Here is a 16,892-nt window from a genome sequence, read left to right as displayed (position 1 = left end):
CCTGCGGACTGAGTCCCAAACCAGCCGCTTGAAAACTAGCCACAGAAACCACGGAACCCTGGCCTTCCTGCAGGATGCTGACCGCGGTCGGGAGACCCAGAGCAGCCAATCCCCGCGGGGTGGGGCGGTCTTCGGCTGGCCAGCCTCAACCGAGGGGGCTCCGCCCCCTGTTCCGCCCCTTCAGTTTCTTCTAGCCGCCCATTGGTGGGCAGTGCCCTGGGATCGCAGCACTGATTGGCGGATTGCTCCCACAAGGCTATCCAGGTAGGAACCACACTCCCTACCCCCTCCTTCCTCCCGAGGGCGGGAAACCCAGGAGGTCCGTGAGGACTTTGCACTGAGGTGGGCAGCGCGGCAGAGGCCCCGGGAGACTGACCGGTAAGCGGGGAGCCCTGCCATGTAGAACCCTTAGCTCGAGACCTTCCAAGTGCAGCCTAAGACACCCCAGATGCCCTCATCCTGAGGGGCCCAAACCCCTTCAGCATGGAGAGGCCCATGTCCCCTAACCGGGTGGACGCTACGTCTCCTAACCCCCAACGTTTAGACCCGCAAACAGCCTGAAAACCCCAGTTCCCCTCACCTCAGGGCACCCGTCCTGCAGCTCGCCCGGAAAGAGCAAATCTCCCCAAACTCAGAGACCCCGAATGCCGTCCTCCTGGAAACTAACTCAGTGGTGGGGACCCTGAAGCCTCTCGATGAGACGCCCCAACCCTCCTCAGCCGCGGAGGTCTGGCCCTCTCCCCCAGGGACTCTGAGTGTCCTCAGCCTGGAAGACACAGATCGTGTCCTGAGGGACCCCAAGACTCTCAGCTTGAGAGACAGCGGTCTACGGGAGACTGCGCCCGCGTCTCCTGCGGGCTTCTCCAGACCCCTGGGGGGCACCTCCCGGCCCTTCCCTGGAAAAAGCGCGGAGCCTGCGGAGCCTGCGGAACCTGCGCTGTGGTGGAGCGGTGGGTAGGGCCAGGAACAAGGGCGCACCCCCCCCCCCTGCAGCCAACGCGGGGGTCTGCAGGCGGCTCCGCCCACCCGGTCCCCCCTCCGGCAGACCTGCGTCCCCCTCTCTCGGTTGCCCTGCCAACCGGGAGAAGGGCGTTCGCTCCTCTCAGTGCCTTCTCTTTCCTCAGGCGCGCTTCAACTCCGGGCTCGGACACCATGAACCCCGACGGGGATCCGCAGGAGCGCCCTGAGGGAGAAGCGGGGCAAACAGGGCGGAAGCCTCAGGTGAGCTGAGGGGTGGGCGGGAAGGGTGGGGACAGGGCTGGGGACAGAGCTCCGCAGATGCCGGGCCCTCAGGGTGACCCTCGCTGTGTGAATGCAGAGCGCTGGTGGGGGAAACGGGCCTCGGTGTCGCAGGGCCGGTCAGGGAAGTGGGAGAAGGCCCAGGGTGCGAGCAGGTCCCCAGGACACACCCCAGAGGAACGGCCACTCAGGGACTGGATCTCGACCGAGACACGGGCTCACTGCTTGGGCTCAGTGCCTATGGCACAAAGACCACCAAGGCCCCGCCTGCTCCCTGCATCCAGGGGCAGAGGGGGCCCGCCGCGTGTTCTCACTTGCATCACTGACTTACTTGTATTTCCACTCCTCCTCTCCAGGCTGAAGAAGCTTTGGAAGATGTTTCCCTCTACTTCTCCAGGGAGGAGTGGGCAGAGATGGGAGACTGGGAGAAAGGCCGGTACCGGAATGTGAAGAGGAACTTCGACATGCTCACCAGCTTAGGTAGTGTGCAGGCGCTGGGCCCAGGAGCTTGGTGAACCCAACAGGCTGCTGGGCTGGCCCCGGCTCAGGCGGTTTCATGCTCCTGCAGCTCCCTCCGGCATGGACACCAATGGGGGAGTTTGCTCCTTCGCGTCAGAGCAGGACTGGGGATGACAGTGCAGCGCTCACAGCAACTCATTTTACTCTCCCATCCCATCAGAGCCAATCACATGGGCTTCCTGGGGCTTGTTCCTCCTCCATGCTCTTTGCTTTCAGGACAAAGGTTTTGTCTCTTTCCAGGTCTCAGGGTCCCTCGACCAGCTTTTATGTGTCACCACCACAGGCAGGCCACCCAGCTCCAGGAGGAGGACCCTGAGGACTCTGATGAAGAATGGACTCCAGGGCAGCAAGGTGAGTAGCAGGAGGAGCCAGAGCTGCCCTCCTGACATGGACCTGGTTTAGGTCAGGCTGCATCTCAGACATAACCAGGAAACAGGTTTGCTGGTGCAGCAAACAAGCAAGATGCACAACAGTGTATCATACAGTGAGGGGCTATTCCGATAAACTTTCAAGTGTGCAACATAATCATACATATTTATAGATGCATTAATAAGCGGTAAATGTGTAAGAACATACCAGTGAATAAGAAATAACTAATTCAGAAGAGTCCTCATCACAAGAGAGGGAGGCAAGTCTGGCCAGTGAGGAGTGCCCCCACACCTGGCTGCGCGATGGCCTGCATGGAGACAGATGGGGAACAGTATTAACTGTGGTGATTTCAGGAGCTGAGGGGAGGGCCAGGGTCGGGGGGCGTTGATCACTGCATCATTTCCTGATGCCATTCTGTCCAGTAGCATGAGTGTTCGGTGGGTGGGGTCCGTCCACTTTCATGGGTCTGGGGTTGAAACACAGCTGAAGTCAAGCTGTGATCTTTAATGTGACTGGAATTCTGTTTCTGTGGTCAACAGACTGTGGATGCTGACCAGGGTCTAATGATTAAGGGCAGGCGTGGATGGCCAGTATGTGCATAGGGGGGAGGATACCAGAGAAAGGAGGCGAGGTGGTCCTGGTGCCCTTAGCCCTGACAAGGCCAGTGTGAATGAAGAAAATGGCACAGAGAAAGGGTTATGTTGAAGACATGGAGTTTCTGTGCAGTTACTTTTACTACTTTTTTGTCAGAAGAGGCCAATGTATGTTTTAATAAATGTAACAGATGCCTTATGAACAGAGTGAAGTATAGATGACACTTTGTCTATTTTTTTTTCTCATTCTAATGAAATTAGTGGATGGCCCCAATAGAAGCCTAGGCCTTAATGAGACCTCAGAAAACATTTTGCAATCATCCTGGGATTGTTCTTGGACTACTCTCATTCAAAATTCTGTCTCCCTAGTAAGAATCTCCAGCTTTTGGAAACATTTACCCACCAAAACACTGATTTCTCATCATCTTTCAGTGAAACCTTCCTGGGTGGCCTTCAGAAGGAAACAGAGTAAACGCCAGAAGGTGAGTATTTCCCAAATCCTGTTGACAACAAAATTTTCCTCATGGATAGAAATACAGGTAAGAGTAGGAAAATGTAGAAAGTATCCTAGGAATTGCTACCTTCCTTTCCTGGTCTCTTCAACACACTGTCCAACATTATCATCCTTTTCTTAAGATTTTATTTATCAATATTTTAGAGAGAGGGGAATGGAGGAAGAAATTGAGGGAAAGAAACATGTGTGAAACACACATATATAGGTTGCCTCTCACACGCCCCCAAGTGTGGGACCTGCTGCACAACCCAAGCATGTGCCCTGACTGGGAATGGAACTGGTGACCTTTCAGTCTGCAGGCCAGTGCTCAGTCCACTGAGCCACACCAGCCAGGGCTCATCATCATTTTAATAGTTAACAACTACAGCAACAACAGTAACTACCATTTGTTTCATTCTCACAATGTTTCAGACTTTAAGAATTCTATGTGAATAAACTGAAACATTACAACAACCCAATGAGGTATGTACTATAACTGTCACCATTTATGATGAGGGAAGTGAGCTTTCAGAGATATAGAAATGTTTGACTAGATGTCTAAGATCACAGCATCAGTGGTAGTGCAATCTAACCCACAGTTCTTTCTGTAAGCCACTTACAAACTCATTAAAACTTTCATACTTTGACCCTGGCCACCGTGACTCAGTTGGGTGTCATCCTGCAAAGCAAAAGATTGCCAGTTTGATTCCTGACCAGGGCACATGCCTGGGTTGTGGGCCAGGTTCCTGGTTGGGGCATTTGCAAGGGGCAAGTGACCAATGTTTCTCTCTCTTGCTTCCTCCATTCCTCTCTCTCTCAAGAAAATAAACAAAATCTTTTTAAAAATTAGAAAAATAAACTTTCATAGTTTTCTAAAGTTTACATTGTTTTATCCATATGTCATTACATCATTCATCTGACTGATGCTTTCAACCAAAGGTCTCTGCTATGCTGAAGTGAGACATGCACTAAGACCCTCTGACTAAGGAAAGCATGCAATGTGTAGGCAGTTTGTACAGTGAATGGTCCCAGATGAAGAAGAAAGTAAAATCTCCAGGATCACAGCCTCCCACTCTAATCAAAGAGCATCTCCCACCCCTGAGGAGCTTCAAGTTTGATGACTGAGAAACAACAAATAATAAAATGACTTAAGGACTTCGTATAGGTTACACACTCTTCAACAGAAACTATCTGTCTGGAACTGATTTCAAATGCCATTTCTTGTAATGTGAAGTAACAGCCTCTTTCTCTGAGTTCCGAGAAGGCCGCTCTAATCCTTCTTAGAATCATTTGTTCAGCCAGCCTACCTCTGCCTTGTGAGCTCTTTGAGAGACTGGTCCATACCAGAGTCTTCTCAGAGGTCACAGGCCCAGATCAGGGCCCCTAAGGGCCCCTGAATATTTGCAGAATGAATGATTTCACAGTTACAAATTGAATTGGAAGATGATCGATGAATGCTGAAGGTAATTTCTGTGAGATTTGAAATATGGAGAGAGCTAAGGGGTAAATTGATATCAGGAGTATAATCTCACTTCATACTGTATTACACAATTCACAGAACACTTAGGTGAGCATTATTTAATTGCACATTCACTGTAACATTGAAAATTAGCATGTTATAGATCATGAAACTGAAGACAATTAGCTACTGATACAACCTTATTTAAACAGATTTAGTGGGAACTGGCTAATTTAAGTACAAAATTCTTTCCAAGGTATTGCAGATTTTATCACTATTTTATTTATTGTGTAGATATGTTTCTGCCAACTATTTCTTTATTCTCTTCCCAATATCCTTCACTCTCAATATTATAGAGACAGTTGAAAGAAAAGAGTCATAAGGCATGAGTTCTAATCTTGGATTCATTACCCACATTGGGCCTATCCCCTCTGATAGTCATACTCCCTTAGTATTTCCAAGGGTTGAAGTTTTAAAGACATGCATGTAAAATGTATCATAAGCCTTAAAAATTTAAATATGTTATCTTTTAATATGTGACTCTTACATTGAAGGCAACATCCAGGGTGCCATTAAGCAATGAATATAGTTTGAAGGAATTGTCAGAAACAGCAAATTTGATGACTGCAAGTGACTCAGAGCATGTCCAGAAACCAGTGTCCTCTCCTGGAGAAGCATGTGCCTTTGGAAAGCACACTAGACAAAAATCAGGTAAGAAAAAGTAATTTGGAAACTTTACTTCCTCTAAGTCCTATAGAAGGGCTGATAAGTATGATCTAGGTATGTGGGGCGGAGTTTGGATGGGCCTGGATTTTTGTTGGACCAAGCTGAGACTGAAGGTAGCACTGGACCTTTGGGTAAATCCTATAAATTCTCTGAGCTCCTGAATGCTGAAGTGTAAAGAGAAGATAGGGAAACATCGCTCATATATTGTTTGAAAACATTAAATTAAATTTAAAACAAGTGACACATGCAAGTTGTCCAATAAATCCATCTGTGATAATAGCAACCACACTTTATTGGTGTTGTGTGCCCAGGCCTTTCCTCAATGCCTAACACATAATGTGCATCCATAAATATTTTATAAATGATTGAAGATTGCCAAGTTAAACCTGGTAATGGAAAGATCTAGAAACTAACATTGAATCAGTCATCTGTAGTTAGTGTGGAGTCTTCATCTTCTGAACCATAGTTGACAGTAAAATACCAGAGTATGCAAAGGGACAGGCGATAATTTGATGGGAGGAGATTGTGTTATGTGACAAAATGGGAACTAACACTCCAGACCCCACCAACCTTGCTCACCTGTCCTTCTCAAACTCAGAACTCAGGGGAAAGGAGATTGACATGAAGATGTACAGCCTACGAGAAAGAAAGGGCCATGTGTACCAAGAGGTCAACGATCCCCAAGATGATGACTACCTTTGTAAGTGACACTCACTGAGAAGCATGTTATGATACAATAATTTCATCTAGTCCTTTGGTCCCCAAATCATTCCTTTCCTCTAGTGACCTGGAGTACAGGGTTGAGTCTCAATGATGTGACTGCGGGACTCCCTCTGAAGCTCTTTGTGTCCAGGAATATGTGCTATACCTTCCCTAACCCCTGTTGCTCTCACCTCCAGATTGTGAGAAGTGTCAGAACTTCTTCATCGACACCTGTGCTGTACATGGACCCCCTACATTTGTAAAGGACAGTGCAGTGGACAAGGGACATCCCCAGCGCTCAGCCCTCACCCTGCCCTCTGGGTTGAGAATCGGGCCATCCTGTATCCCTGAGGCTGGGCTTGGAGTGTGGAATGAGGCAGCAGACTTGCCAGTGGGTCTGCACTTTGGCCCTTATGAAGGACACATCACAGAAGATGAAGAGGCAGCCAAGAGCAGATACTCCTGGCTGGTGAGAACTATTTGCCTCTCTACTGCCCTCTGCCTTCCCACATTCCTTCTGAGGCTTGGAGGGACCTCACCTCCTACATGCTAGACATGGAGGGGACAATATGGTCAGCTCTGTGTACTGACTGGACTTTACATGAACACAGAGCTCCTGTGTAAGGATCAGAAGGTAAGTGGGACAAAGTGGTGCAGACACAAAGGAGTGGCTTCTCCCTTGTGGGGCTCCTGCTCTGATTGGACAAGTAGACTCAGATGTGTAGATGATGAGTAAGAAAAATACCATGAGGTCACAACTGGCAGTTGAATCCCCATGCACGCTGGAAGAGCTTTGATGACAGTGGAGTAAAATAATTCTCCTGACTATTACCACCCCACACAAAAAATAAAAGGTCTTTAACTTCTTTTCTGAAACACAGATCGCCAAAGGGAGAAACTGCTATGAGTATGTGGATGGAAAGGACAGATCCTGGGCCAACTGGATGAGGTGAGGTCAACAGGTCTCTGGGTGCCAGAGGGACACTCATCCCCCACAAGCCCATATATCTTTCCCTCTCATGCTTTGCTCAGTGGTCTCCCTTAATCCTTTTTTCCTCTTTTTCTCCATATAGTGTTCTTTCATTTCAGAGGACATTGAGGAAAAAACTATAGCATATGTCCTCAAAATATAAATCTCTCTGCTAGACACAACTGAGGCACCTGAAAGGACCTTGAAGAGCCTAGATTCACACAGGGACACTGGATTACACTTTAATTTATCAAATGAACATTAATTAAGTACTTATTTGATTGCAGTTTAGATGAAGGAATACATTACTTAAACAGATCACACAACCCGTGTCCTTATGCTGGACTTCTTACAGACAGACAAAAGAAATTGCTTTTAGAAGCATTTAACTATAATTTCCAAGAACTGCACAGTGTCAAGATACCACAAACCAAGGATGGCCTAAACCTGTGAGGACAGCAAACCATCCCAGCCTCACTTCTTTTTTTTTTTTTTTGCCTTTTTTTAATATATTTTATTGATTATGCTATTACAGTTGTCTCATTTCCCCCCTTCTCTCCCCTCCACCCTGTACCCCCTCTCCCACCCAAGTTCCCCCCCTTTAGTTCATGTCCATGTGTCATACTAATGAGTTCTGTAGCTTCTACATTTCCCGTACTATTCTTGCCCTCCCCCTATCTATTTTCAACCTACATTTTATGCTACTTATTCTCTGTACCTTTTCCCCCTCTCTCCTCCTCCCACCCACCTGCTGCCAGCCCTCCACGTGCCCTCCATTTCTGTGGTTCTGTTCCTGTTCTAGTTGTTTACTTAGTTTCTTTTGGTTTTGCTTTAGGTGTGGTTGTTAATTATTGTGAGTTTGCTGTCCTTTTACTATACATGTCTTTTCTTTATCTTCTTTTCTTAGATAAATCCCTTTAACATTTCATAAAATAAGGGCTTGGTGATGATGAACTCCTTTAACTTGACCTTATCTGAAAAGCACTTTATCTTCCCTTCCATTCTAAATGAGAGCTTTGCTGGATAGAGCAATCTGGGATGTAGGTCCTTCTTTTTCATGACTTGGAATATTTTTTTCCAGCCCCTTCTTGCCTGTAAGGTCTCTTTGGAGAAATCAGCTGACAGTCTGATGGGAACTCCTTTGTAGGTGACTGTCCCCTTATCTCTTGCTGCTTCTAGGATTCTCCTTCGTTTTTACCTTGGCTAATGTAATTATGATGTGCCTTGCTGTGTTTCTTCTAGGGTCCAACTTCTTTGGGGCTCTCTGAGCTTCTTGGATTTCTTGGAAGACTGTTCCCTTTGCCAGATTGGGGAAGTTCTCCTTTATTATTTGTTCAAATACATGCTCAATTTGTTGCTTTTCCCCTTCCCATTCTGGTACCCCTATAATTCGGATGTTGGAACATTTAAAGGTGTCCTGGATGCTCTTAAGCTTTTCCTCGTTTTTTTTAATTCTTATTTCATCATGCTTTTCTACTTGGTTGATTCTATCTTCCTTCTTGTCCACTGTATTGTTTTTAGACTCAGATTCCTTCCTTTCACTATTGGCTCTCCTCCGCGTATCTTCCTGCATCTCTTTTATGGTAACCTGCATCCTTTCATCTAATTTGTGCCCAAAATCAACCAATTCCGTGAGCTTTCTGATCACTAGTGTTTTGAACTGTGCATCTGATAGATTGGCTATTTCTTGGTCGCACAAAAGGATGAGTCCTGGGGGACTGATCTGTTCTGTTGGAAACATGTCTTATGTCTTTCCCTGTCTCTCCTTCCCGGTCTGGTCACTCTTGTTATGGTGGGGGGCGGAGCCTTAGGTGTTCACTGGGGGCTGGGCACCCCAGTTGCTAGATTGTGACGTTATATGTGGGGGCGGGGGGTGGGAGCGGGGACGGGAGGGAACAATGGCAGTAGTTCCGTTCTCCTGGGCTCAGACCCTTCTGTGGGATCCTGGGCTGCGAGCTCTGCCCTGGTCCACAATCACTGCCTCACTGGGTCCGCCAGCCCCAGCTTGAGTACTCAGGGATCACCGCTGTGTTCTTGCGCCCTGGATGGCTGTCGTACCAATTTCACGCCAAATTTTCCCCAACCTCCCGCGCGCCACCGACCCGCGCCAGCCCCGCGCCCGCCCGGCTCATTGTCTCCTACCAGTCTGGATGTAGGGGTCTACTTCAACTTCTTGGCTGTCCAACTTCCATTCAGATAAATCCTCTGTCAGTTCTGAGTGTTATTCTGTCTGTAAATTATTGTTGTTCTAATCTTGGTTGTGCGAGGAGGTACAGTGCGTCCACCTATTCCTCCATCTTGCCGGAAGTCCCCAGCCTGACTTCTAACTAGAGCTGAGCTCTGAGTCCTGCAGAGGAACAGTCATGGGCCCCTTTCCTGAGAGGGGCTCTCTTTTATCAGAGTTAATAGAATGTGAATCAACTACTATTTTTGTGTTTTATTTTACTAAGAGAAAAAGACCTCCAATTTTCTACAGTGACCTTGGGCAGGCAAGTGAATGGTACCCTAAATAAAGTGTAGGGGGGGGTGGAGAAAGGCCTCTCAAGAGAAAACAGATGTGGACTGAGCACTGGATAATTACTGAGTTAATTTAGAAGCAGAGCCCTAGATCAAGCACCAGGTTCTGTTGAGCAGAACTTGATGTAGAGCATGGAGCAGCCAGAGATCACTGGATATTATGGCCCATCAGAGTGGATGTTAAGTCTAGAAATGGGTTTTAGAAAATGGTATTAGGCAACATTAGCATTGCAAACAGGACTTGGAGATAGAAGTTCACATGACATGCTGACGGACGCTCAGACAGTGAACAGAGGTTCCCCGGGAGTATGAGGGGCAGTGGGCAACATCAGAGCCTGAGAGCCTTAAGAATCAGTGAGGAGAAGAACATGGATGTAACAGGTAGTGGAATCTCATCACTGTGTTTTTCTTTCTTTCCCTTCATCTGCCTCAATCCCAGGTATGTGAACTGTGCCCGGGATGATGAAGAGCAGAACCTGGTGGCCTTTCAATATCACAGGCAGATTTTCTACCGAACCTGCCGGGTCGTCAGACCGGGGTGTGAACTGCTAGTCTGGTTCGGGGATGAGTATGGCCAGGAGCTGGGCAGCAAGTGGGGCAGCAAGTGGAAGACAGAGCTCGCAGCCAGGAGAGGTGGGCACCACTGTTCTTCAAAACAGAAAGAAAAGAGAGAATTCTCCATAGAAATATTCATGATCCAACTCCCAAGTAGAGTAAAATCCACTCTAAAGTCATTACAGTTTCAAGTCAGATGCTTCAGAAATTCACAATTCATTCATATGCCTTTGACTCTTAGGCAAAATTTTTATATTTTTTATTTTTTAAAATATTTCATGAACAAAATACACAACCGCATATAGTACTGAAATACTGAGAGGCAAAAAAAAGTTTTCAAGCATTAACTAGTTCTCTCAAAAAAAGGCAGTTTTTCTGACACTTTTACAGCTGTTTCTTAATTTTCCTCCATACTTCTAAATAAAACTTTTTTGTTTATAGGCATTCATTATTTTTTAAAGATTTTGCCCTGGCTGGTGTGGCTCAGAGGATTGAGCACCAGCCTGTGGACCAAAGGGCTGCCAGTTTGATTCCCAGTCGAGGCACATGCCTGGATTTCGGGCCAGGTCCCCAGTAGGTGGGCATGTGAGAGGCAATCACACATTGATGTTTCTCTCCCTGTCCCTTCCTCCCCCCTTTTCTGAAAATAAATACATAAATCAAGTATTTTTAAACAAGATTTTATTTATTTTCACAGAGAGAGGAAAGGAGGGAGAAAGAAAAATCAATGTGCAAGGGAAACATTAATCGGATGTCTCTGGCACACCCCCAACTGGCCCACAACCTTGGCATGTTCCCTGTCTGTGAATCAAACTTGTAACCTTTCAGTTTTCAGACAACACCCAACCCAGCAAGCCACACCATTCAGGCAGGGCACATTCGTTCATTATTTCAATAAACTGTCAGGTGAGATCCTACTCTGTGGCACACAGGGTCCTCAGACCTGGAAATACAGATTAACATGAAGATGAGAATCACTGCTCCTGAGCTGACCAATAAAGGAGGGAAACGCAGGCACACGTGCTTGCATGTGCATAACACCACACAGTGGTTAGTGCTTTGGAGAAAACTAATCCAGGACAAGTGCCTAGGGGTCAGTGTGAGGGGAGGTGCGCTGTGGCAGGTGGTCTGGGAAGGGCTCTCTCCGGAGATAACATTTACAAAAATACCTGCGGGCAGAGGATCCCAGGCAGAGGGAGCAGCTAGTGCAGGGGAGAAAAGAAGTGTGGCATTGGATTGCCTGAGGGTCACTCAGGTCTCAGCATGGAGGGTAAGAACTGAATTCAGATAGATACTTAGCAGCTCGGAAGTGCAGTGTCAATGATCCCAATTGAGACACTGGGGACTTTTCTCAGTGCAAGTGCAGTCGTCACCTGCAGAGTGGTGTGTTCTCTGTTCTGATTATGATTTGTTAATTTTTAGAAAATAAACCCCAGTGGGGAATCCCCTCAGAGATCACTTCATCTCCAAGTGAGAGCACATGGTGGATTGGCCAGAGAGGAACAGGAGTCAGGCGTGTAAGATGTGTGGTTGGAGAAATATTTTGAAACAGGACTTAGTGTATTTGAAATGGACTAACAACTGAATGAAATAAAGCATAAATATTTGGTGTGAGGCTTGAGGAATGACTTTTTTAAAGATCTTACCTATTTATTTTTAGAGGAGAAGAGGAAGGAAGAGAGGGAAACATCAATGTGTGGTTACTTCTCACACACCCGCTACTAGAGACCTGGCCTACAACCCAGGCAGGCGCTCTGACTGGGAATCTAACTTGTGAGTCCTTGCTTCACAGGCAGGCACTCAGTCCACTGAACCACATGAACACAGGCAGGAAAGACACTTTATTTTATTGTTTTGAAAAACTGAAAAGAGAAGCAATTTCTAGTTTTCTTCTTTAACATGACGTAGAGGATACCTGTAGAGGGGGAAAATCACTGCAGTTCAGGGAGTGAAATGGCCTTTCATGCTACTCAAAAGTCCCTAGTCTGGGCATTATTAGAAAAGACCCTTGATATGGGCTTTCTGAATTTCTGAAGAAGATGCACTGCTAAAAGTAAAAAGGAAGATAGACTGCGAGTGGACACTTTATGGGAGACAGAGCTTGTGTTGTCACCACAATAAGAAGGATTCGTGGGGCAGGTCTTACCAGGAGACTAATCATAGGGCCCAGGCATTCTCATGAACATCTGTCCTGACCAAACCTTTCTCTTTCAGCGGAACCAAACACAGAGATCCACCCATGCCCCTCCTGCTCTCTGGCCTTCTCCAGTCAGAAATTCCTCAGCAAACACGTGAAACTCAATCATCCCTCTCAGATTCTCCCAGGAACATCTGCAAGACAACACCTCCTAACAGAGGAACACTATCCAGAGGATCAAAATCAGCAGCAGCAACATACTAATACACACAGCTGGAAAGATAAAGCTGAAGGTCAAGAGGTCAAAGAAAAGTCCAAACTTTTGCTTAAAGGGATCAGTCAGAGGAGAATCTCAAGACCCTTTTTCCAAGCTTCCAAAGAACAAATGAGGAGCTCCAGTGAGCATGAGAGAATGATGGAGGAAGAGCCCCACAGAGGCCAGAAAGAGAGTCCAGAGGGTGCAGGCAAGTTACTTGTGAAAGTAAGAATGTCAAGAATTGTAACAATGCAGCACGGAGGGTGTTGGCAAGGCTTCAATGATGTGTCACATTTCTTCAGACATCAAAGGACACACTCAGGGGAGAAGCCCTATGTTTGCAGGGAGTGCAGGAGAGGCTTTACACGGGGGTCAAACCTCATCGCACATCAGAGAACACACTCAGGGGAGAAGCCCTATGTTTGCAGGGAGTGTGGGAAAGGCTTTGCAGAAAAGTCAAATCTCGTCACACACCAGAGGACACACTCAGGGGAGAAGCCCTATGTTTGCAGGGAGTGTGAGCGAGGCTTTACACGGAAGTCACACCTCACCATACACCAGAGGACACACTCAGGGGAGAAGCCCTATGTTTGCTGCAGAGTGTGTGGGCGAGGCTTTACACGCAAGTCAGCTCTCATCACACACCAGAGGACACACTCAGGGGAGAAGCCCTATGTTTGCAGGGATTGTGGGCGAGGCTTTACATTCAAGTCAGCTCTCATTGCACACCAGAGGACACGCTCAGGGGAGAAGCCCTATGTTTGCAGGGATTGTGGGCGAGGCTTTACATGCAAGCCAGCTCTCATCGCACACCAGAGGACACACTCTGGGGAGAAGCCCTATGTTTGCTGCAGAGTGTGTGGGCGAGGCTTTACACATAAGTCAAATCTCATCAGACACCAGAGGACACACTCAGGGGAGAAGCCTTATGTTTGCAGGGAGTGTGGGCGAGGCTTTACATGCAAGTCACATCTCACGACACACGAGAGGACACACTCAGGGGAGAAGCCTTATGTTTGCAGGGAGTGTGGGCGAGGCTTTACGTGCAAGTCAGCTCTCATTGCACACCAGAGGATACACTCAGGGGAGAAGCCCTATGTTTGCAGGGAGTGCGGGAAAGGCTTTACATGCAAGTCAGTTCTCATCACACACCAGAGGACACACTCTGGGGAGAAGCCCTATGTTTGCAGGGAGTGCGGGAAAGGGTTTACATGCAAGTCACATCTCACCACACACCAGAGGACACACTCTGGGGAGAAGCCCTATGTTTGCAGGGAGTGTGGGCGAGGCTTCACACAGCACCCACATCTCATCAGACACCAGAGGACACACTCAGGGGAGAAGCCCTATGTTTGCAGGGAGTGTGGGCGAGGCTTTAGAGACAAGTCACATCTCACGACACACCAGAGGACACACTCAGGGGAGAAGCCTTATGTTTGCAGGGAGTGTGGGCGAGGCTTTACATGCAAGTCAGCTCTCATCACACACCAGAGGACACACTCAGGGGAGAAGCCCTGTGTTTGCAGGTGAAGTGAATGAATCATTACCACTAAATCACATGTCAATAGCCTTAAGAAGTCTATGGAACCTACTCTCCCCAAGATTGTAATTAGTACCGAAGTAACTGGTTAAACAAACCCTCCAGGTTTTATGACAAGAGATGAGATGGACAGTTTCATGAGTAATATGGGGATATCAGCACCAATCTCTTTCATGGTTTTTTGATGTCCTTTTCTAAAGAGTATTGTCTCCATACAAATATGAAGCCCACATCCCTCATTCCCCCATCACTGAAAGTAGAGAGTTCAGGAAGAGCCACAAAGAACTCATACTCTCAGCCACAGAAATTCAACCCCTACAAGTAGGTAAGCCTGGAGTCAATCTACTTTGGTTACTGCCCAGAGAGAGAGATTTGAGACAGATTCATCAGAGAAAGGAATTCCCCGGACTCCTGGGAAGTGGGGCCTTTTCTCCTAATAGGCTCCCTACCCTCCTCCCTTGGCTTCCGTTGGCTCTTTTCCTAGTTTCCTACAACCTCGGAGCCTCAGAGGTGAACGGCAGCGAGGGATGTATGCTTGTGCGTGGATGTGAGCCTACCTCAGTCTGGGCACCTGGTCTTCCTCACTCTCCTTGCTGTCCCTTCAGGGTCAGCATTTCCTGGTGCACAGCATACAGATTCCACATCAGTCCATAGTGGGTGTGAGTCTCAGCTCTGTCTTCTCCAGCTGTGTGACCTAAGGCAAGATTCAACTTCTCTGCCTGATTCCTAGTCTGTACACTGGAAATGGGAACTCGAGCCTTTCGGTTTGACATTCAAATTTGAGTCAGCACAGGCAGAATCTGGCAAGTGGATTGCTGAGATCACAAGTCCCGCTGAACATCAGTGCCCGTGTCTTCTGGGTCTTTAGTGCTAGACAAAGGAAGATAAGGACAGGGTAGGGATCTGTAGCCAAACGCAGATTTTGAGCAGACCCCACTGATTTCCCCACATAGACTCAGCTGCCCTGAGAAGGAGGCCTGAGGTGGGGGATGTGCCTCCCTCCAGATTACCACCCTCTCACTGAGCTTGTGCACCCTTAGAGCCTCTTCAACACAGGTGGGTGGTACTGAAAATATCCTGTGAAACAAGACCCTCACCCACCCCTTGCTGAGAACTGACACTGGGAGCAATATCTGCCTGCACTGGTGTGTTAGGTAGGATAGATGGTTAGCCAAGGCAGGAGGATGAGGAAGACATGTGTCACCCACTAACTCAGCAGTCCTGAGCCTGGTCTAATTCTATTGTCAGATGGTCCAGCATCACAAGAAACAGCATGCTAATACATTGAAATTCTAGGTATCATTTCCACCATGTGGGAAAGAAAGGCTTTGAAACTATTTATCCCAAGGCCTAGAAGATGGGAGGGTGTCCACAGCACTCAAGGAAAGGACCCATAAAACAAAATTGGCTAACCATTTGCCTCTGTCCACTATCTGTATTATGAAGAGTCCCTAATGTTTACAGAAAGAGCCCATAGATAACTTTGGGTAACTGCTTTAACTGTCTCCCGTCTCATATCAATTTTACAAGATGATGAAATGGGGTCTGAAGCCAGATAAGGATTTGGGCTAATGACCCCCACACATACCTACGTTTGAGTAGTCTCATCCCCCATGGAAGTTGGTACCACTTTTACCCGTCAATCAATATGTAACTTCTTTGCCCCCATCCCACCAACTATGTAAGTCCTCAGGACAAAGGACCTGGTGCTCTTGCCACCCAACTTCTTGCCTTTCACTCCCATCTCAGCAAGACCTGTCCTCTTCCATGAGAACGTATCACTAACAAACCCTGCTTGCACACTAATACACTTGCTGATCTGTAATCCTATACTACATTGGCAAGAAGGACCAAGTTTCTCCTGTGACAGGTGCACCCAATCTGCATATGGCATTCATGAAGCCTGCAACACAGGAGCTTCTATAAAGCATTTTCCTTGTACCTGGGTCCCACAGGGCTTAATACACCACTGACACCATCTCAAAATTAGTATTTACTGTATCTTTGCACTTTTGTTTGTGAGGTCAAGCCTTGATGGGATAATGGACATGCACAATGTTGTTCATTCCTGGCCACCTATTCCCAGATAATGTCCACAATGGGCCAGGAGGACAAAACTCCAGTGGACCCAATGGTAGGAGTCCAGCAAGACTCAAGGTGAGAACGGGGTAAACATCTGCATCTGCATACGCAAAAGGAAAGGTGCTAACAGCTCTCAGAGGTCACACTTTTCTTAGAATCACACCTGAGTTCAATACAGAGAAATGGCAATTAGCAAGGACCCCATCATACCCTCTCCTGCATGACGGAGACCTAAGTATGACCCACCCTGTTCCTGCTGGACTGGGTTCACCAAAGGGGGACACCCACCCCCATGACCTGGAACGATGACCCCTCTGTCCTCCCAGTGCCAGGCTTGTGAAGAATAGTGTCTACATAAACTATGTGGATTTCAATAATAAGTATCCACTATTATTTCCTTTTATGCTTTTTTTAAAGGAAGGTGTATTTCTTGGGTTTTGTTTCCCTTCCCTGTTTCTCCCCCAATACCACAGCCCAGAAAGAACACCATAAACTCAATATTCTGTGGCTTTCAGCATGGGCCATGGGAGAGGGGCAGAGTCCTGGTGTAATGCTGGCAGAGGGGCTGGCACTGAGATACAGTGGGGAGGGGAACGCACAGATTGCCAGGTGATGCTCACCACCCCCAACACCAGGACAGACTCGAGTTCTCCCAGAAGGCTTAGTGATTCAAGATGAGTCGAGAGGTCTGTTCCCTCTCCCTCTCCTTCAGCAGCAAACCACATCCCTAGTGTA

At 47.5% G+C, this 16,892-nt stretch overlaps 1 protein-coding gene across 1 annotated transcript; it reads left to right on the top strand.

Annotated features, from left to right (window-relative positions):
- Positions 1-247: 247 nt before the first annotated feature.
- LOC123825358 (histone-lysine N-methyltransferase PRDM9-like) lies at positions 248-14,323 on the top strand. The gene is made up of 11 exons (XM_045848749.1): positions 248-378; positions 1,125-1,221; positions 1,596-1,719; positions 1,999-2,109; positions 3,153-3,202; positions 5,227-5,383; positions 5,997-6,098; positions 6,298-6,569; positions 6,982-7,049; positions 10,027-10,220; positions 12,357-14,323. The coding sequence occupies exons 2-11, from the start codon at positions 1,153-1,155 to the stop codon at positions 14,063-14,065; spliced, it is 2,856 nt and encodes a 951-aa protein (XP_045704705.1). The 5' UTR covers positions 248-378; positions 1,125-1,152; the 3' UTR covers positions 14,066-14,323.
- Positions 14,324-16,892: the final 2,569 nt, after the last annotated feature.

This window comes from Phyllostomus hastatus, unplaced genomic scaffold (assembly GCF_019186645.2).
Source record: "Phyllostomus hastatus isolate PE091 unplaced genomic scaffold, TTU_PhHast_1.1 phas_contig_133, whole genome shotgun sequence".
NCBI classification, from domain to species: domain Eukaryota; kingdom Metazoa; phylum Chordata; class Mammalia; order Chiroptera; family Phyllostomidae; genus Phyllostomus; species Phyllostomus hastatus.
This window is presented reverse-complemented; position numbering and strand designations above follow the sequence as displayed.

Bases quoted from the DNA above. Each gene is read 5' to 3' on its own strand.
- LOC123825358 (XM_045848749.1), top strand. From the start codon at position 1,153: ATGAACCCCGACGGGGATCCGCAGGAGCGCCCTGAGGGAGAAGCGGGG. The intron at 1,222-1,595 runs GTGAGCTGAGGG...CCTCCTCTCCAG, and splicing joins AAACAGGGCGGAAGCCTCAG to GCTGAAGAAGCTTTGGAAGA. The intron at 7,050-10,026 runs GTGAGGTCAACA...CCTCAATCCCAG, and splicing joins TCCTGGGCCAACTGGATGAG to GTATGTGAACTGTGCCCGGG.